This window comes from Epinephelus moara, chromosome 6 (genome assembly GCF_006386435.1).
Source record: "Epinephelus moara isolate mb chromosome 6, YSFRI_EMoa_1.0, whole genome shotgun sequence".
NCBI classification, from domain to species: domain Eukaryota; kingdom Metazoa; phylum Chordata; class Actinopteri; order Perciformes; family Serranidae; genus Epinephelus; species Epinephelus moara.
In genome coordinates, this window is record NC_065511.1 from 43,690,774 (window position 1) to 43,712,742 (window position 21,969).

Genomic DNA, 21,969 nt, shown 5'->3' on the forward strand with positions numbered 1-21,969 from the left:
TTTGTGGAAAAAAAGCTTGTTTAGTGGACTAACTTTGCACTTGAAGGTTGCCCGTTCACTTACGTTTTAACAGGTCTGACGCTACTATGCGCCCCGGCTGTATCTAGGCTAACGGCTAACATGCTAACTATTATTTTTATGTCACTAGTCACTTGAAACAAATTTAGGACGATAGGAGACAGGTTGAAATAAACCGAAATTTCCTTTTAAGAACACTTTGTTTTTCTGGGATACTCTCTTGCGGGGAGGTAGCGGTTGCTGTGTTGCAGTGTAAAGGCAGCTTCATGTATATTATCCCAGTGTGAATCAATTTACTTTCCCTGTCAACTGGCTCTCTACTGGGGGCCAGATTTGGCCCATGGGCTGTAAGTTGAGTATCACTGCGTTAAAGGCTGCGCTAGTTTTTTTTTAAATATTATTTTTTCTGGCTTTTTTTGCCTTCAATGTACAGGATAGAGTGAGGCGGGGTGACAGAGGGAGAGAGCAGAGGATGACATGCAGCAGATGGTTGCAAGCTGGAGTCGAGCCTGCGGCTGCTGCAGCAAGGCATCGCCATTGTACATGGGGAACCGGCACTATCCACTGCGCTACCGACGCCACGAGGCTGCAGTAGTTTTTAGTAGTTAGCTCTTCAGCTAACTTGGGCTTGCTAGGTTATTGCAAATAGCCTGTTTGGCCTGCAGCTTTATGACGAGCCAGTGGCTTATCCCACCCAGGTGCAGAACTGAATGATTCAGGCGCTCTTTTGTTTCTGAGATTTGTAACAATTTTAGGATCAGTTTCACTAAATTGTGTTGAGGCAAAATTCTCCAGTGTTTTTTTTGCAGAAACAGCTGCTGAGAGAGATGAGTGAAAAACAGATCAAGCTTTTTAATGAGAAACAAGTGGTGTGCTCCGTAACAACTAGAAATACTATTTAAGATGGCAGATGTGCCTGTCAAATATTAACATAGGAAAGTATCTACAATTACTATGTAGTGGTAGAGCGAGTATAATTTCACTTATATAATTTCACTGCATTAAAGACAAGCATTATTTTTCCAGCTTTTCCACAATGTCTGTACACATTCATTTCAATGACTGTTCTACCAAACCACATGCAAAGAGAATAAAGCACACAGAGCCGCAGGGTTTAGATTAGAGCAGTGAACATTTATATCATAATTTACACTTTTTGACATTTTGCACATAAATAAGTATGTAAACCAGAATGTAAACAGAGACAGTCCTTTCGGGGATTCTCCTCTGGAGTTAAAGCTCTGATCAGAGAAAGAGACGCTTTGGTCGAACATTAGTTAGAGACAAAGATGATGAAACAGAGGAGAGACAGATGCACAGTTCAGATTGTTGATGTACAACTGCTGCAGAAAGTCACAGTTGCTTTAGTGACATTAAGCTGAGTCTTAATGCCGTTCTGACCAGTTTCAGTGATATTGTACACAGTGTAAATGGTGCAAGCATCGGCACTGAAGTTATAAAGTAGGAGGGGGGGGGGGGGCCAGTGCATAAAAGAAGGCCGAGGTGCTTTGGTGTATGCCAGTTCAACAAGGTGGCGGACGGGTGGGGTTGAAGAAGGGGCCATTGCTTCTCAACCGAAATATTAACAAACAACAACAACAAAACATCTACAAAACGTGAGACCACAGCGAAAGATTGAACACTTCATCATATACACACAGTACGTCTTCCCTTCTTCAGCAATTTGATTCCTCGAGTCCTTCTTCCCTTGTTTTCATTTTCCTTTCTCCTGGTTTTTGGTGTGCATTTGAAATTAAAGCCAAGTGAACTTTGGTTTCTAGCGTCAAGTGTGAAACCTCCTCAGTCTGAGGAGGTTCACTTCCCTGTCGGGTGCTGACAGTGTTGTAGAAAAATAAAACAAAAGGAGGGACGAGGGGGGGCGGCTGGCCGGCCTCCCGAGTCCATTATGTGCTACATGTTAGCGGGCGGTGCCGCTCCTTTGGACCACACGAAGAGCTGCACTCCAGTTCAGTTTGGTTTCTTCTTCTTCTTCTTCAAGTAGCAAAAATAAATAGAAAGCTCCCACCTTTAGCTGTCCCTTTAAACACACACACACACACTCGCACAAACACACACACAGTCGTATCGTCACATGCACACTGAGGTAACCGTTGTGAAAAATATACAAAAAATGCCCTTTTTAGTTTCAAATTAAATTAAGTAGGCATCAGAAAAAGGACACAGACATACTTTCGGGAAGCTATCGAGCAGGGTTGAAATAAAGCTCTTCTCACTAAGTTAACAAATTTATGTGCCGCACTTTGGCAAGTTATTCAAACCCTTTTTTAACCTGCTATGTTGGTTCCTAAATTTAAATAGATAAAACCCTGAAGAGTGGAAACCCCTGGTTCTATAGGTCAGAGGTCAGAGGACGGACAGACGGACGGACGGATATAGGCATAGACTGAGTGACTATCTACAGAGAAATGGCCACAGAGAAAACAAAATAAGTCTTTAACGTTGATTTCATCCCGTCAGTGTAACCATCCCTTCCACTTATTGCTTTTAAAGACAACAAATAAAAAGTATAATAAATTAAGGAGGTTATATAACAACTAATTGATCAAAAAAAAAAAACAAAGACATTTGAAAATCGAGACCAAATAATACAACAACAATAATGATAATAGCATTATATTAATTACATTAAAGGTAAATCCTGGGTACATGATTGTCTCTAAGTATAATAAAACTGCTAAGTAGTCATGGGACAGTGTCTCTTGAGCCCTGAGTTCGCGAGTCCCTGATAAACCTGGAGTAATCATGATGTCACTCCTGACGACGACCAGGTAGAGAATTATTTATTTACAGCTGTCTGCTGAGTCGTGCAGTCCTGACTCCAAGTCCTTGGGTTTAAAGGTCAGTCACGCGTGATCCTCTGACTCCTGCTTGACGGTGACGTTGGCAGGAAGTGGCGGGATGGGGCTGCTGTGCCGCATCTTGATGACTGACGTCTCGTTCGGGGACTCGTATGTGCCGTAACCTGCAGAGATAAGGTCGGTGGCGCCGCCCTTGTGGGGATGGTAATGGGGGGACTTCAGGTCGTTCTCCCTCCACAGCATCCCCAAGACCTGCTTCTCCAGCATAGCCTCCACCTCCACCCCTCCCTGCAGCTGCTCCAGCCGCTCGGCATGCTCGCTGACGTCAAAGCGCTCGATCTCCTCGTTGGCGCGGTGCACGTCTTCCAAGGAAGAGTGAGTGGAGACAGCAGGGCAGTAGCCCTTGAGGTGAAGCCGCAGGCTGCACAGGTGGATGTAGTGGCGGTGGCAGTGGGGGCATTTGTGCGGACGCTCGCGGGAGTGCAGCCGCTTGTGCAGCTTGAGGTGGACAAACTGGGTGAACTTTGCTGGGCAGAGTTTGCAGTGGTAGGGCTTTTCCCCTGAGTGGAGGCGCAGGTGAGTCTTCAGGTTGCTGGTGCTGCTGAAGCGCTTGTGACAAACCTGGAGGAGACAAAGAGATGATGTCAGCTGCTTGTAGCAACCCACAAATTAACCTTCATATCTCGTTATCAACTCCTCTTTTGGGGAAAGAGTCAGAAAGCGTCCTTGGCATTGTTTCTTACCTGGCACTCATGTGGCTTCTCCCCAGTGTGGACCAGGAAGTGTTTCTGCAGGTGAGCCAGCTGAGTGAAACCTTTGTTACAGGTCTGACATTTAAAGGGTCTCTCTCCACTGTGGACACGAAGATGAACCTACAAAGAGGAGGAAGAGAAAGATCAGTTAAATATCAGAGAAACCAACAAACTAAAAGGTTTCGAAGTGGTAAAGAAATATAAACTTGATTATGTTAAAACACACGGAGAGCTTGGTGAGTTTTCTGTAAATGGTTTTTAACACGCCCTGCTCTTTCAGGTGCAGTAAACCTGCTCTGTGGCCTAATTATAATGAACTGTAATCTTCACAGTACAAAGGAGTGGAATGATAATGAGTCAGTAATCAGACAAGATGTTGAAAGACAAACACAGAAACAACTTGTCTCAATCCTCACCTTCAGGTTCGACAGCTGTCCGAAGGTCTTGCTGCACACGTTGCACTCATACTTGATTTTGCCGTTCTGCTTCTTCAGCGGGTACGGCAGCGCCTTGTAGCCCGCTGAGCCCGGGCCACGCTTCACCTTGGTCAGGTTGATTGCCTCCTCATCTGTGCAATGCTCGCTGGCATTGCCCAGCAGGGCTGAGGTAGGCTTGGTGGGCACCCTCTCGTTGGGAGGTGCTGTGCCTGCTGTTGGGGAGCCGCTGGAGGGGGCGTGGGTGGGTCTGTGTGGGTGAGGGTGCGCGAGGTAAGGGTGGTGAGGCCCTGCTTTGTCCTTCAGAGACGTGGCAGCTGAGAAGGCACTGGTGGGCCTGGGGAGGAGGAAGTCTCTGTGGGCAGAGACGGAGGAGGGTTGGATGTGGTCTGGCATCAGGAAGCGCCTCCCTGCTGTGTCGGAGGGCAGGAGGGGCACGTGAGGGGGGAGCAGGCTGCTGTAGACGGGGTACATCCTGGGAAAGATTCCTCCTACAGTTGGGACACCACCGCTAGGCAGAGGGTAGGGATGGGGAAGGAGGTAGCGTGAGTAAGGAGCTCCTGGAGGGTAGAAGGATGAGGAGATGGGAGTAGATGGCGGGGAGTAACCGGGGTAAGAACCCAGTCCAGTGGGGTAGAAAGACGCTGGACCCAGTGGGCTCCCCTGAGGGCTGCTGTCAGGGCTGCTCCTCGCTGACGGGCTGGGTGTGGCTGAAGACTGGTTGCCAGGGGAACGAGTTGTGGGGTAACCAAGCTGGCCGGGTTTGTGGCCAAGGAAGTCTTCAGGGATGTGAGGGTGGGGTCTGAGCGTCGGGTAGAGGGCGCGAGGGTACAGGGGGCGCTCGGGGCTGTCGGCACAGCGCGGCCGGGTGGGAAGCGGCCGGCTGGGCTCCCTCTTCGTCGAGGAGGAGGAGGTGCTGTTGGTGCCACGCAGGATGGAGAGGACGCTGTGTTCCCTCTTGGGCGGCGTGGGGGTCACTGCGATGGGGGACGGGCTGGACGCTTCAACCAAACGCTCCTCACTGCTCACCTGCTGCTGTTTCACCTCCAAGAGAGACTGCTCTGAAGAGACACAGAGAGAAAGGAGAGGTCAGAGGGAGTTCAGCAGATCAAGATAAAGTCCTGGTGATTCCTCCCCTCGAGGCCCTTTGATGAATGATCCCAAGTTTTGTCATTTAAAGTGGAAATCATGACTTTTATCAACATAAAATATTCTCTGATTACTTTAAAACTGAGCCTGTCGGCAGAGATTAACCTCTGCATGTGAAAGTGGTAGACTACGGTGTGTGTGTGTATGTGTGTGTGTGTATGTGTGTGTGTGTGTGTGTGTGTTGCAGGGTTTAGGAACACCATAAGTAACTCAACTCTGGGCCAATTAAGGTGACAGATTTGACGAACGAGCATGAGGGGCGAGGGCGGGAGCAAAAGACAGGAAGTGAGGCGTGACAGCTGCCTTTGGGCATTGTGTGTGTTTATATCTGTGTGTGTGTGTGTGTGTGTGTGTGTGCCTATAAAATCAAGATAAAATCAAAATGGTGGCAGACAGACAGGGCTGATGGAAGGTTTCCTGCTAAAGATATCCTCCGAAAAAGCCTCCACCTGCCCTCCACACACACACACACACACACACACACACACCATGTGACAAGGTCCACACACACAGAGGCGCCTGCAGACAAAGGCCTCTGTCTGATTTGTTGACTTTTCCACTTTTGGGGAACACACACATTTTTGATCAAGCTCCTACTCTCCTGACTTTACCGACTCTGTTTCCGGGTCAAAGGTCAGATTAGCGAGCTTCCTCCTCAGTCACTCACACCTACTGTCTCCTCTGCATGATGAAAGAGTGGATTAGGAGGAGAGCTCACACACACACTCTCTAAAAGCCCCGGGTAGTCAGCGAACAGCACATCTCGGCTGTTAAATGGCTTCAGACGGGCCCTTAAAACACCGCCGTCTATTATCTATAAGCTCGTTTACTGCCCAGTCAACTTTTTACCAGGAGGTCACCCAGAGGGGAGTGTGTGTGTAAGTGTGTGAGCACGTGTAAATGTGTATGTGTGTGAGAGAGAGATGGAGGTTGTCAGAGTTAATCCTGAGTGCCAGCACTGGTGAAATTTGTTTGACTCCCCCTGATTCACCCTCTCTCTCTCACACACACACACACACACACACACACACACACACACACACACACACACACACACACAGGCAGTGACCCCTGCATCACGAGTATAGCGGCAGTGTGTAAACATTGGGGTTATCAGTTAGCCTTCCTCCTCCTCCTCCTCCCTCCTTCCTTCTTCTAGAAAACAAACAGGGCGGCCATCTTGGAGATATCAATCTGTCAACACGGCCCTTCTGCCAGGAAGTTCAAGTAGTCAACAGAGGGGGTGGGAGGTGCGACTCCACCTCCAGCGCCCCCCCCCACCACCTTCTCTCTGGTCTTTTCAAGTGGCAAATATATCAAGCAAATGGCCGACACACACACACACACTCACACACACATGCACAGTATGTGCGAGCTAGCATGTGTTTGAGATGAAAAGAGTGGGTGTGAATGCGTTGGCATGTCGCGCTTATGACTGCATGTGAGAGAAGAGAGAGTGTTTTTATCGGTGGAGCAGCAGTGTCTTTGAACACAACACACACACACACGGCTGACAGGTGCTTTAAAGTGCTAACACTCAGAGAATGCTACACAACGACGATAAAAAGAGTGAGAGAAGGAGAGAGGAGAAAGTGAGGGAGTGAGACGGCGGTGCACCCTCAGTCATTTTACTCACAGATGTCTGGTTTTGCTATGACTGCGTTTGAAAGAGCAAAAACCAGAGAGACAAAGACGATGCAGTTGACATGTTGTTGCACGACTTGGGAATAAAATACAGGATGTTGCTTGGTTTGGAGCAGAGACTGTGATGCCCCCCTCCCGTGGGACACTGAGTGTGATTTAAAAAAAGACCGGAAGACGACAGTGAGACAAATCTTCTCTGAAGCAAAACCACCAAAAATACGTTGGCATTAAAAACAGCAGATTCAAATCGAAGGGTCAGGGTTTGACCTTCGTAGGTCAGATGGGCTCACCAAAATCATTAAATAATGAGACTGCATTTTCAGTCTGCAGCACAGCTGCTGAATTCATCAGCTTCCTCTTGTCTTACCTTTTGCCCTTGTGGCTGAGTTTCGGTTTAACGTTTCTTAGTCAGAAAGATTGTGGTTTTCTTGGTTTTACTCAGCCGATGAGATTATTTCTGACTTTGTGTGTAGAGCCAAAACTCCAATCCAACAGTCAAAAGGACTCATTTTTGGCACGTACTCATCAGACCGGACAAAAAAAAAATGGCTCGAAACTTAAAGCTCAACAGACCATGGACAAAACTGCAGCCAAGTTCAGGTAAGTGTTTCTGCTGCAGGTAAACATCAGTGTTTGAGTCACTGGCAGGTCAACAGAAGCCTGTGGGGCCAAATGACAGAGGCAGCTAATGAAAGACAACACATATGCTGTATACACACACACAGGCTTTGGAGAGGGGAGGTGACTGGGAGGGGGGGGGGCTGAAGTGCCTCCTGCCTCTCCCCCAGGTCATGCGCATTTTTCCCTGGGCAGTGGAGTCGCCCAGGCTGGGTCTGCTGGTCCCTCTACCACCTTAACACTGCCATTAACCTGCAGTCACACCTGGAAAGCCCTGAGCTCCCTCTCTCTGTCTTTGTTTCCTCTCAGCTCACTCTCTCTTTGATCAGCTCCACTAAAGGGGAGCAGTGCAGCCTGTCTGCTGTGTCAAGAAAAGGTTCATTTCAGAGCTGCATGTCCAAATTTGTGTCTCTCTGCTTTGTGCTAAACTAATACTCATCTATGATTTAAAGGTTTAGATGGAGGTTTGGGGCTGATGTTAGCAGCTGGGGGTGCATGCTGTTATCAGAAGGGAATCAGAAGAACAGTAAAACATTTGTGTGTGAGCACGGAGAACTCTGACGCTAACTTTTCTCTCATAAAAAGGTCACCAAAGACAAATGCAGTCATGCAAACAGTCTCTGCTGCTTTTATTGAGGTTGAGCAAGGTTGTGTGTGTGAGCTTTCATGTTAAGAGCGGGTCTTTAAGTGTGTAAGACTGTGGCATTAGGGGCCATATCCCCCTGTGTGTGTAATTACACTGTCACTGGCACACACACAAATACAGCGATGGCACTGACAGAGATGAAAGGTTGTTGGTCTTGTACTTTTCTGTGTGTGTGTGTGAGATAATGACAGGCTAAGGTTCAGAGAGGAAGGAGACACGGCTACACTCAAAAACACTGTGAGGCTTTAAGAGCGGCGACAGGACACACTCAAGACACACACACACACACACACACACACACACACACACACACACACACCTACATTGTCTATTGATTGTATGGTTTTTACGACAGCAGCTCGGAGCATCAGACGTTTAATAAATATAACCTGTTCTGTCACAGTCAAAGTCTCACTCATTTATTAGCTGAAACACTTACTGAGTTTCTGCATCATCAGCTCTCCAGACGGCGGGTAGTGGAGACGACGGGCGAAGTCGTGGCAGTACCAGACGAGCAGCTCAGCGCCGGCCGGGACGGGCTTCACCGTGTAGAAGTAGATCTCCATGCCGTTCTGACATGCTGCCAAGTTCTGCTCCGCCGCCGAGTGCGCCGGGTTCACGTAGCGCATCCAGTTAGAGCGAGTCTCATCCAGGCCGTCGACGAAGTGGTGGAACTCTTGGCCCTCGTAGATCTGGAGCGAAAAAGAGTTTAGAAAAATTATTACTCATGTTCTTTAAATGTCAGAATTGATTGTAGTCAATTAAATAAGTCAAGTAAAAAAATATCTTTTTATTTTCAGTTTTCAATTCTTTACTTTTTCTCTTCTTTGAATAAAAAAACAGACGACACAGAAGTTCTAACAAAATTAAATGACTTCGTTCAGTTGTAATAACAGCAGTAACAGCCTTGTTTAAAAATAAGTATTATGTAAATTCATCTTTTTTTTTCTCTCCCTTCATTCACTTCCCCTGAATGACTTCACTGATAAACTGACATACAGACTAAGTGAATTACAAGCTAATGACAGTAACTAAAAACTGGGGGTAACTAACTGAAAAAAATCAGTAAAATTCCACTAATTCTGTCACTTAATTAGTACGTAGCCTGGGAAAAGTAAATGAGTAGCAAAACCCACGAAATAAATGTGTAAATAAATGTAATAAATAATACGTATCTTTCCTCTCTTGCAAGGAGCAGCTGTAACATAAATAATTTCCCCTCGGGGATCAATAAAGTATTTCTGATTCTGATTCTGATTCTGAATAACTGACTAAAAATGCAAATTAATTAGTTACTAATGAACTAAAATTAAGGGTTTGACTAAATATCTTTAGTAAATGGCAAAAAAGTCAGTTTAAGTGACTTACCAAATAAAAAGTGATAAATAACAAACTAAGTTTTAAATCCAGCCGGTTTTAAAAATAAATCTGACTACATCCAACCACCTTTCTTCTTCTCTTGTCCCTCTCTCCGTCCCTCCATCCTTTCATTCCCCTCAGACGGACAGAGACAGACAGAGTGCCGCGGAGGAGGAGATCCTCTTTTATATTGAAAAGGGAAAGGACGGACCGCCGACTCATTTTCTGCCTCTCTTTCTCTCTTTCACTCTCTCATATCTCTCGGCTCAGTGTGTGTGTGTGTGTGTGTGTGTGTGTGTGTGTGTGTGTGTGTGTGTGTGTGTGAGAAAGTGAGATATGAGCATGAATGGAACACCTTTCTGATTTAATGTCTGCTTGTGGTTTGCAGCACACTGACTCTTTCTCTTCATGCACACACACACACACACACACCCAGTGTGTGGGCAGTGGTCAGGTAGGTGGTTTGTGAGCGTGTGTGCTCTCACTCAGTCAGTTACCGGTAGTGATGGAGTGTATTCTGTCGAACGCTGTGTGTGTGTGTGTGTGTGTGTGTGTGTGTGCGCGTGCGGACTTACAGGAACCGCGGTGTGACATGTTATTTGTGTGAAGGTGACATCACATCCCCGTCTCACTGTCTCATGAAAAACAGCGAGCCCAGTTTCCTGTTCCACTGACTGACTTTAGACGTGCGTGACGTCACAGGAAGGGGTCCCTCCGGCTTCTGAGGAAGTGTGTGTGTGTCTGTGTGTGTGTGTGTTTTCCCTTGCATGAGTGTGTGTGTGCTCACCCTCCAGAAGTACTTGCGGTTGGCGTCTTTGCGAACGCTGTCAGCCGTGTAGATCTCGCCCACCAGGGGACCAAAGCGAGTTCCTTTGGGGATGTACTCCCTGCTGCACACGCCGACCACCTGCACCAAGACACACACACACACACACACACACACACAGGGGTTACACAAAAGATCGAAGAGGTCTTTGATGTGGATCGTGAGTGTGTGATCTTTAACACAAAACTTATAGTGTCTTGAGTGGTATTAATACTTCTACAATGGACTGACGCCGTACCAATGGTGTAGGCTCTGCATAGACACATACGCCACGCCTGATGTGCACCTCCCCATAAGTGTGACTACTGGTTGCGGTAATGACGACCTGTTTATTGTTATAACAATGAATTGCTAAGACAATAAAGCCTCCGTCCAAAATGGCATTTTCAGTCCAATGTGTGATGTTTCCTGGCTTCATATGAGTAGGGAAAAATCTTCACTAGCCTCTAGGCTAATTTATGCAATGTAAAATGCCATAGACTTATGCTAATAATGTTAGCATGTTGCATTTATGGGGAAAACGTGTTAAGTATAAGACAGTTGTTTTGTCTGTGAACCTTGTGAGTGAAAATGAAGTTGATTTGTGTACTTGTGTTTGAAATTGTCTCTATTAAGCCATGTTTAACGTGTGTTTAACGTGTGTTTAATGTGTGATTAATGTGTTTTAAATCAATCCAACTTTATAGCACTTCACATTAACTCTACTGCCACCTAGCATTTTGAGGGTGTAACTGCAGAGAGACACAGACACACCACCACAGTATAAATGCTTATAAAGACAAAGGCCACATGTGACTCACAACTATAAATCCACCTTTAGACAAAATTTTACAAAGTAACTTGCTTTAGATATCTCAAAACTCAAGATTATAACCCCGTGTAGCTCTTTTGTTTTTGACCACGTGGCTTGCTGTAGATATGGAGTGTGTGTGTGTGCGTTTTCATGCTGTTGTGCACATCCATCAGTGATATGTGTCATTAAGTCTAATTAACTCATATTGTTTGTACAAATACAGACTCACACACTATCAGCCAGCTGTCAACGCCGCCGATGATTAATGAACCAACTTCGCGCTTCACTTCATTTGGAGTGTGTGTGTGTGTGTGTGTGTGTGTGTGTGTGTGTGTGGTCGGAGAAAAACTGTAAAATCTCTTCTTTCAATTCTCTTTCTCTCGTCACACCTCCACTCGTCGCCACATCAAACCAAAACTGCTGCCACTTCAGACGCTTCATGTGGAAACATCCAGATACTCAAAAGAAAAAATAAATCTTTTGTTTCTTTTTATTTTTTGTTTCTCGCCTGATTCAATCAAAGAGCAGAACAAGAGGGAGGAGGAGGAAGAGGAGAAAAGCGAGGGATTATGTGGCGACTAGACGTCAGGCTCCAGCCGTGGATGGCAGAGAGACACACACACACATTTTCTTCATGCAGAACCCACACAAACACACGACTTTCCCAAACCCCTGGTGACACGGGAAATCCCCTCTTCCCCCTTTTTTCCCTCGGCGGGACCAGACAGTGTGTTCTGACTTATTAACAGACGTTTACAATGCTCCCTCTCTTTCCTTGAACCAAAACTCAATCTTCTTTGATCAGAGCTCCTGTCCTCAGCCTTTCCCTTCTTCCAGACCAGATAAGTATTTGCTGATAGCCAATCAGCTTCTCTCTCTGGTTCTTGCCTCAGTTTCCCATTGATAAGGCCCCTGATGAGAAAATCTATGTGATCATGCTGCTCAGGAACTCACAAAGTGTCAGAGTTGCCAAAGTCGCGACCCTTTGACCTGCCGTCATGCACTTTTTCTCAAACTGCCTTGAACAGCACGGCAGAGATGATCGGCTGCAGCAGGAGATTCACTGAGTTTTACTTTATTAGCGGGAAGCCTCGTGACTGATCTGTGATGACTGTGAAATCTGTTACAGGACAAAGAATGAACATTTTAAAGGTTGTTTTGTGCTCTCTTTTATTTGTTTTCAGGGTTGTGTTTGCAGCATTGTAGAAAGGTTCTGTGATTTCTTATTTCATAATAAAATACAAATTTACATCTGATGTTTCAACTTTCAGCAGATAATCATTCTCTGTTTTTCGCTGTTTCACATTAGCAGAGAGTCATTTTGGTTCTGTGCAACACCTCACTGTTATCCAACCTCAGTTTCAACCTTTGACTTTTTAGCCTCCAGTTCAATCAGTGACCAAAACTTTATCCATTCAGGTTTGTCAGAAAGTCACAAGGCCGCTGTGTGATTAGTTGAGAGAGATTTACAGAGCAAATGTGTCGTGCTGATCCAGTTTTTTCCTCTGTCTGGCAACAAAATCTGACCAAAATACACAACTACAGTTACTGATTTTTACTAGCTCATGTTTCTGGATATTTTGCTCCAAACTGTGTTGAGAAACACAAACTCTCAGGAGTTTTAAAACACCCTAAAGCTTCATTTACCTTAAAGGCCTCGGCAGATTTGAGCTGTGAAGCGTCTGATGGGTCAAACTTGACTTTATATCCTCATTAAATTTGACTGAGCAGCTGAAACATCAGCAGACAGAAGCCGTCTCATGTGCCGCGTTAACATGTTGAACTGCGCTCCCTGCCAGCAGCTACGAGTACTGCAGCTCATTTAATGACTTGAGTTAAATGAAATCAATGAGATCTGAAACACGCACGCACACACACGCACACACACACACACACAGACTTGGGATAAAGCCGTCATCATTCCCTCAGATGATAAATGAGTTTTCATGCATGGATACGAGCCGATGAGGTCGCAGTGTACACACAGCTACAGTTGCAGTGTGTGTGTGTGTGAGAGAGAGTGTGTAAACTCTAGCTTCAGGCCTTTCACACACCCACTCACACACAGATTCCTCTCTGTAATGTGTACGTAAAGTTTTATGGCGAGACGACCCCCTCTTCATTACATGACTGACATCTGACTCACGAGCGTGTGCAGATGGCTTTCTCCGCCTGAGTGTGTGTGACTGGAGAGAAAGTTTGTATGTCTGCCAAAGTGTGTGTGTGTGTGTGTGTGTGTGTGTGTGTGTGTGTGTGTTTGTGAGTCTGACCTCCTTGCTGTCAGCTGGGTGTTTGAACGCCAGGTTCCGAGGCAGCGACGCCTCAGCTCTGGTTGTCGTCACAGCGTCACTGTCTGGCCCCGCCTCCCACGCCGTGTCTTTGACGATGTACGTGCACTTCTCCTCGAACTCTGCCTCCGTCCACCGGCTCATGTCTGCCTCCTCCATCTCCGTCTCTGTCTCCATGTCCACGTCTGTGTCTGCCGTCGTCTCTGCTCTGTCTGAGTCGGTGCTGTTGGTGGCAGTGGAGGCCATCTTGGCTCCGTGATGTGTGTCGTCCTGCTCCATGGTGTGCGCCCCCTCACTGGTCAACATGGCCGAGCTATGAGAGGTCGCCTGGGTCAGAGACACAGGGAGATAAAAAAAGATCTTTAATTTTCAATCTCTTTCATTGAAAACATTTCTAAAAATTAAAATTGAGAAATTAGAAATTAAGGAAAAAATATTCCATGGAAACAAGAAAGGAAGGAGGGAGAGCTGGAAGAAGACAAAGAAAAATGGGAAACAAAGGAAGAAAAGGTGGAAAATAAAAAAGGTAAAAAGGAAGGTAAATAAAGATAGATAGAAAGAACGATGGAAAAAAGGAGGAAGAGCTGAGGGAAGAAGAAAATAATATGAAAAGATAAGGAGAGACAAAGAAGGGAAGAAGAAGTGGAGGATCAAAAAGAGAAATACTGAAGGAAGGAAACCATCAGAGCCAAAGAAAGAAGAATGAAAAAGAAGTAAGGATGAAAAGAAAAGAAGAAGAGAGGAGAGACAGAGGACTGTGTGGAAAACAGATAAGTGAAGTGAGGAGAAAAGATAAGAGATAAAAAGACGACAAAAAGAAAAGGATTCAGACTAACGGTGATCAAAACAGAGGGAGAGATGAAGGGATGAAGAAGGAAGAGAGGAAGAGCTGTGATTATTATGTGGGGTGACTCAGTGAGGAGGGGGGTCTGACTAACACTGCTGTCACAAACACACACACACACACACACACACACACACACACACACACACACACACACACACACAGACGGGAAACAGTTTGTCTTGTCAGCTATTTGGAGAAAACATGAATTTGTAAAACAATGAGAGATGAGACCTGCATCGTTTGTGACTGATAATTATCGCTTTGATGTGACGATGATGATAATAAAAATATTTCATGTGTTTAATTTGCCAAAAAGGATCAAAACCAAACCCTGGAAATAAGTTCTAATGTTTTGCTTTTGATTTTTATTGGCTGGTGTAATAAGAAATATGACCTGTTTATGATTCCAGCCCTCAGGATTAATTTCACTGATTGATTTCTTGTTGATCTTTTCTTTTTTTATCTGTCTATTAAAACGTAAAAATGTAAAATAAGTCAGGCGGAGATATGAAGCTTTGATCAGAGAGGAACAAAGAGGAACTCAACACGTGTCTCATCCACAGTGATAGAAATCCTCTCATGTTCACATATAAATCCGTCATTTTATTATGAATTTACTCTCAAACTGATGGGATTTTAAGATAAGTGTGTTTTATGTTATTAACTAATGGCATTTATGCTTTATAAAATAATAAATTCAAACCAATTCTGACACTTTTACACATCAGCTGATTGAAATATTGAATAGTGAACGACAACTGCTGAATATTTTCCATTAAATGCACATTTTCTTTACAATTATTTCACGTATTTAACTCAAGTCTCCTTCTCCAATTTTCCATCAGTGTTTTTTTCTCTGAAGCAAATTAACTTTTCCTTTGCATTCTTCATCTTCTTTTTGTCCTGCTCTCTGTGTTTGTCCACTTCTCACACAGAGACAGAGACAGTGTAAGTCAGTTATCAGCTTGTATGTGTGAAAGCAGATTATGAAGTTAAAATCCGTATCCTCCCTGCGTCCCCCCTCCTCCCGTCTCTTCCTGGGGCTGAAGACAGAGGAAGGAAACGCTGTCTGTGTCTGAATGAAGCTAAAATTGGAAGCAGAGTGGCACTGCAGCGGAACCGGCAAATCATCCCGACTCCCAGCGTGTGTGTGCTTGTGTGTGTGCTGGTAATGGATGGGGGGGGCGATGAGGAAGGGAGCGCCAAAACTTTTCCATTTGGGGGGCCACAGCAGCACAAACAAAACTTCAAACGCGATCCCACCCAAGACACAGACATACACACACACACACACACACACACACACACACACACACACACACACACAGAGGCAGATATCCACTCAGGGAAAAACATGCTGCTCATCCCACGCAGGCGAGCGGAAAGCTGCAGATCTTCAGTGACCACACTGAATTCTTCTGCAGCCGCAAGAAAGAAAATTATTTCACATCCAACTGGCTCCAGTCACAGCTAACGACTTTCCCTCAAAACAGCAGCGAGAAATGACACAAAGAGACGAAGAGGAGGACTTTCAAACATAACAACAGACATGTTCACATTCTGATTCCTCTCAGGAGCCAAACACAGCCACACATGCTTCATTTAATAAGTTTCATGTTTTTATGATCTTTCATTCAACTTTCTTGTTCTAAATTTGCAATAAAATGACTTTTAAATTATTAAAATACATTAAAAAGCTGAAGTTCTTTGCTGCACACTCATTGTTATAGTTAAATTCATCAGACTGGAGCAAAGCAATTCATTAACATTACATTCAAATCCCACAAAACCACAAACCTCTTCATTTGAATTTCAAAACTTAGAAATTTTCCAGCATGAAAATGTAATTTCTCCCCGACAGCGGCTGCACCTCTTCCCCTCAGAGCTCAGCCCAGCAGAGCAACAGTTTCTGCCCCATTTGCTTTTTAAATGAAGCAAATTAAAAGTGGTCAGAGATGGAAATGTTTCTCAATATTCCAGCTCTCAGCACAATCCTCTTTGCATAACAGCTGCAACATCGAAAACTAATAGTGAAACCAAAAACCAAGAAACAATTCACCTCTCGCACATTTAGACCAACTGAAAAAATACAAAAGCTGAGTGTGCACGCAGTCACAAGAATTCCAGATGAAGGTGAAAAAAGTGAAGTTGAAGCTGTGAGCTGTTTAACCACCTCTCAGAGAAACACATCCAACTCACTCAGTGAAGTCCAACAGGAGAAAAAGTCAAATTCACAGTAATGTGTGGAGAACAAACTGAAGTCCACCTGAGTCCAGCTGTCCTCACTAAAACACAAATGTCTTAAAGTTTGCATCAAAGCTTCAAATCAAAAACTGAGGTCCTGAACAAAGACATTAAAACTCACTTTAAGGGAAAACCACCAACAAACAGCAGGTGACACAATTTCAATCCAAACACCAGCAGCACCTCAACAGCAACACAGCTTTAAAATAAAACTTTAACAAAGATCAGAAATAAAAACTTCTTTGAATTTCCACAAACATTCACCACTTAAATTTACCCAGAAATCACAGAGATTAAACCTTCTGTTGCAAACACACAAACACACACCAACAAGACAAAAATCTGAATCAAAGGAACCTTAGAAGTTGCAAAAAATAAAGCTTAAAATTAAGTTTTACTCTCCTTAAGTTCACTGCTTTTGTTTTTTCAAATACTCCAGAAATTTAACGCAATCTCTGAATTTAAATTAAAATAAAAACCTATTTTTAAAACTTTAAAAAACTCTTCAGATTTTTTCCTCCATGTTAAACTCAGTAAAACTCTTCCTGTGTTTGGACTCACCGTGTAACTTTGGTCCCATCCACACATAGGGACGACGGGTCGGATCCTCTGTAAGTGTGTGTGTTGGTGTGTGTGTGTGGGACAGGTGCAGTTCTCCCTCCTCGGTCCGTCCCGCTCCGAGCTCCGATACTCCCGTGTGTTCAGTGCGTGTGTATGTGTGTGTGAGTGTCTGATCCACTCAGTGTCCTGCCTTCAAGTGTCTCACAGTGACCAACATCCATCTGGGTAAACTGGAAGGAGGACCGCCTCTCTCTGTCGATAGGCCACGCCCACACGAGATCCTCCTCCTCTTGGCTCCGCCCACCGCACAGCCCCCCTGTATTCACACATACACACACACACATACACACACACACACACACACTTTTCTTTAAGGGGAAGAAGCAGCAGGCGCTTTCACCTGAGGCAATGAGCTACACACACACACACACACACACACCACACACACACACACACACACACACACACACACACACACACACACACACACACACAAAACAACAACTTTTCTGCATCAAAATAAAGTTTTTTGAGTGTGTGTGTGTGTGTGTGTGTGGGAAATGTCTGTTAACAGCTTCAAATGGGTAAACAACATATGTGTATGAGTGTGTGTGTGTGTCGACTGAGTCACTGTCACAGGATGTCACTCTCTTCCCCAGGAAAACACACACACACACACACACACACACAGACACACAGACACACACGCACCCTCTGCCTGTAGGGGGCAGGACTGATCTGCCCGTGCTTCCTTGTCTTTAAGTTCTGTCTCACTCTGTCTCCCTAAAGCTCACTCTCCTTCTCTCCTTCTCTCAGTTTCTCCCTCTCTCCTTCTCTCAGTTTCTCCCTCTCTCTTTCTCTCTGTTTTACTTTCTCTCTCTTTAAAGTGACTTCACTTCAGGTTTATAATTTAAATGCTGTATTGGCTGACAACAAGGCCGCGGCCACGGAGTCGACCAGCATGCTTTATCAGAAGCAGGTACAGCTGTAGCTACAGTGAGCTGTGGCCGTGTCTGTGTGTCCAGATATTTTTGTTAACAGATATTTTTCCCCTCCGTTTAAAAAAAAAAAAAAAAATCAGTCCACACGATGTCGTTTTACAAAACATCTCCATCGACACTAGAAAGCTAGAACGACCCTAAACGCCCTCGTGTGCAGTGTTCACACAGACAGCGTTGTTGCTGAGGAGCTGCTGCTGTAACTTCTGTATTTCCACAATTAAAAGCCTCCTGTTAACAAATGAAGGGATTCTGTCCACAGAAACCATATTGGAGGGCTTTTATTTTGAAAGGGAAGCAGGAAGCGTTGAGTCAAAATTAAATACTTTCAATTTCTTCAGGTCTGTTACAGATATAAACATTGGAACTGTGGCGAAAGATGTCAGTGTGATCATCAGAAGACCATTCACTGCCTGTTTGTTGCTGAAAACTTTCAGAAAATAGGCGAGACTCTTTTTCTCCAGATGTTCTGAAGCTAAGCAGCCGAGCCTGTCTGTGGTCCAGGCGTTAGCTGTCTGTCTGTGAAGTGCACAGACTAACATTACCTTTTTCAAACACCTACTGGAGATCTCATCATCACTGATTCTGTTCAGTTTAAGGATGATGAACTCTCTTTAAACATACGAGTGAAGCTCTGCTCCTCTGCTACTCCCACTCCTCATCCTCAACAGTCCCACTCTGAGAGGTTTCCCTCCATCTGATCCAAAACCATCGGTTCAGGTGGACCTTAAACCCCACATGCTGAGGTGGAGCAGAGACACTGGGTGCAGCTGATGGATCTGTTCGTCTGTGCAGTGGTGAGTAAAAGTGTAAAGTCGTCATTAGATCAAACAGTGCGAACAAAACATGAGCAAACCTGCAGTTCGCCATTGTTGTTGTTTCTAGCGTTTGCTCATCACACAAAGCAACAACAGGCATGCACGACTTGATAGGATGACATCATCATTTCCCAAACGCTCTGTTTAACATGTCCGCAGATGAACAGTATCCAGAGTTTTGATAAATCTTCACCTCAGAAGGCATTTTTAGAAAATAGTGGTTTTATTTTTGTGTGGACGAGAGGCCCAAACGTAGAGGAAAATATTACAGAAATATCTGCATACATATAGACGGGGCCGTAGTATGAAATAAATGAAAGCTGCTACCATCAACATAAATGACACATGCTGTGAAACATAAATGACTGACATGGTGACTCTACTGAGGCTTCACGTGGCCTTTAATGAATAAAACATAATAAAGACATTAGAGTGAGTTGAAAGTGCCCATGAGCACCGCTGTTGGCTGCTAGGCGATTACATGACTAATTACCTACAGTTAACTCAGCTATGAAAGTTAACATCAGTGATGGTTGATTGATTTGCACTCGTAAATTAAACTGTTTTCACCAAAAACATTTGTCTCCACTCATGACGTACTGACGTAAAGTGAAGTGACTGAAGCGAAGTGTGATTATTGGCACAGAGTTACAATAATAAGTTTCCCATCAACAACTGATCAAAATATTAACGGACACTCATGTCAAGGCCCTGACACACCAAGCTAACAGTCGGCCGTCGACCAAAGTCGGGCCATCGGTGAGTGTCTGTCGTCCTAGTTTTTGCGGTGTGTCCCGCACCGTCGGCACTTTGGCGTCGGCGGCTTTTCGGCCGATTGAGCATGTTGAATCGGTGGCGGAGCTTGTCGGTGAGAGAGATCACTCTGATTGGCTGTTCAGGTTTTATTTCCTCGCCCCTGTAGCGAGTGAATCTGCCTGTAGTGAAACCGGGGCTAACCGGTGCTTCCTCCTCAGGCTCCACTTCACTCAGCTGCCCCACAGACCCGCTGCTTCTTCACACTTTAACCTGAATAACAAACCGGAGCTAGCTGGGAGCGGCTAGCGGAGCGTTAGCCGCAGCATGACCGGAGGGAAGCACAGCCAGTTAGCCTCCGCTAGTCTCTGAGCTAGCCCCGGCTCTCCGTTTGGATCCAACCGGAGCACCGAGCCCTGGTTTGTTATTCAGGTTAAAGTGGGAAGAAGCAGCGGGTTTATCGGGCAGCTGAGTGAAGTGGAGCCTGCGGAGGAAACACCGGGACCGTCTGGATGTAATAGTCCGTGGAGGTGCTGCGGTGCTCGGCTGCACAGATAGGAAACCCCTCGGCTGACAGGATGTACCACTCTCTCACTCCGCTCTCTCTCACGCAGGCGCAGAACATACGTGCTACTTGGCCGTCAGATGTAGTCCGTGTAGTGTGTTCAAATGCAACTGACACAGGGCGACGTGAGGCGACATAGACGACGCAACAGTTGGCTTTCGTCGCCGCTAGTTCTTTGATGTTGGTTTGGTGTGTCCGCACCTTAAGATTTTAGTCTTTCACTTTTTAGTACATTTGAAAGTGATGAAATAGAGGGACAGTGTTAGACATGGATTGTGTGCACTCCAGGCTGTTCTCACACATTTTCTGTATGTTTTCCTGCAAAAAGCAACGATCACGTGACCAATACGCTGATGGCAGTCAATGAGGAAGTCGTCCTGAGCACTTGTAGGGAGACAGGTTGGGACTTTCACCCTGGAGTCACATGCTCAAATCTGTGTGAAGTCATTTTAAGGTACGTCCTCACCATGTTTTTTCTCTTAAACCAAACCTCAGTAACTCTTGTTAAATATGTACGTTAAGGACGTAAGGTCAAATTTGTACGATATATGAACCAAGAATACGTTGATGTGCTCACAGCAGTCGAGCAGTGGCTTCTTCTGGGGTACAGCAGGCCCGCAGGAAGTGCTTCCAGAGTCCATCATGTGATGCCACTGGGCCCAGAGAGACTTAGGCGCATTGACTTACAGTGGAAAGTGATTGGGAATATTTTGTTAGATAATTCTACTGCCTATTGTTGAGAGTGAAGATGTTTAGCGTATCTGCTCTCATGCTGTGTGCAGAGCCTTTTGCTGGATAATCATCATTTCAGTCAAACTGCTGACATGGATACAGATTGAAAACATAAGCTCCCTGCAACAGCAAAAACTTTTATACACTGATCTGATATGAAAAGAATCTCATCTCACCAACAGTGTTTCTGGATTTATTAAACTATTTTATTTCCTTTGTTCATTAGAGATGATGATGGAGTGAGACCGAGGTGTGAAGGGGCGTTTTTCTTTTTTCTTTACATTTCAGACGCATGCACGAACCAGCTCCCAGCTCTCACTCTCCCTGCTTTAACAAAAGCTCACTAACACTGGAAATTCCCATCTAATTGTCCCCCGACTCCCTCAATTTACCTCCTACTCACTGGCCTCCCCCCTCTCCCCCCTCGCTGCTCCTTCCCTTTGATTTCCACGCTGTATTTACAGAAATGATTTTCCACACTGACCTCTCTCTCTCTCTCTCTAGTTTTTTTCCATCACTTCTCTCACTTTATTCTCTCGACGCCTCCACGGTAAAATAAATACATTTCAGAGTTTTCACTTGATTTGCTCTGATTTTCATTCATGATATAAAACACATCAGAGAAAATCAGAACCTGACAAAAGAATAAAATCACAATATCAGCAGAAACAGCGACAGACGATAAAACTGAACATGCTTAAAAATGAAAAACAGAAAATCAATGAAGCAAAAAACATGAGTATGTTTTAAAATCTACACTAAAAATCTAAATAAAAAATGTTTAATACAAAGTCTTGCTCTCTTACAGTGAGTCTGACTCGTGTAGATGATTTTGTTATTTTATTTAAAGCAGTTGAACATGATGCAGTTAAATTCATCCCATGCTGATTGTAATATTGATGAACAGTACTTTGGCAGACAACAGAAACCTGAGCGATGAGACATTTTGATCAAGTTAAAAAAATGTTTTGATTCAAGTTATGGTTATTTATATCCTGGATGTTTTTTCAAGTGATCTAAGATTATTTTTGAGACAGTTTTCTGCCAAATTCAGCTGCAATCCTTAAAAACATTAATGATTCTGCCCTCGATCACCAAATAACTT

General features: G+C 44.8%; 1 protein-coding gene across 1 annotated transcript; it reads right to left on the bottom strand.

Annotated features, from left to right (window-relative positions):
• Nucleotides 1-1,485: 1,485 nt before the first annotated feature.
• On the bottom strand, nucleotides 1,486-17,216 carry prdm1a (PR domain containing 1a, with ZNF domain). The gene is made up of 7 exons (XM_050046004.1): nucleotides 16,999-17,216; nucleotides 13,329-13,673; nucleotides 10,227-10,346; nucleotides 8,520-8,772; nucleotides 4,006-5,084; nucleotides 3,581-3,709; nucleotides 1,486-3,458 (listed from the first exon to the last, which is right to left on the bottom strand). The coding sequence occupies exons 1-7, from the start codon at nucleotides 17,023-17,025 to the stop codon at nucleotides 2,883-2,885; spliced, it is 2,529 nt and encodes an 842-aa protein (XP_049901961.1). The 5' UTR covers nucleotides 17,026-17,216; the 3' UTR covers nucleotides 1,486-2,882.
• Nucleotides 17,217-21,969: the final 4,753 nt, after the last annotated feature.

Coding starts and splice junctions, on each gene's coding strand:
- prdm1a (XM_050046004.1), bottom strand. CDS start 17,025: ATGTGTGGATGGGACCAAAGTTACACG. Junction 10,347..13,328: donor ACCCAGCTGACAGCAAGGAG/GTCAGACTCACA, acceptor GTCTTGGTGCAG/GTGGTCGGCGTGTGCAGCAG. Junction 5,085..8,519: donor GCTGATGATGCAGAAACTCA/GTAAGTGTTTCA, acceptor GTGTCTCTTCAG/AGCAGTCTCTCTTGGAGGTG.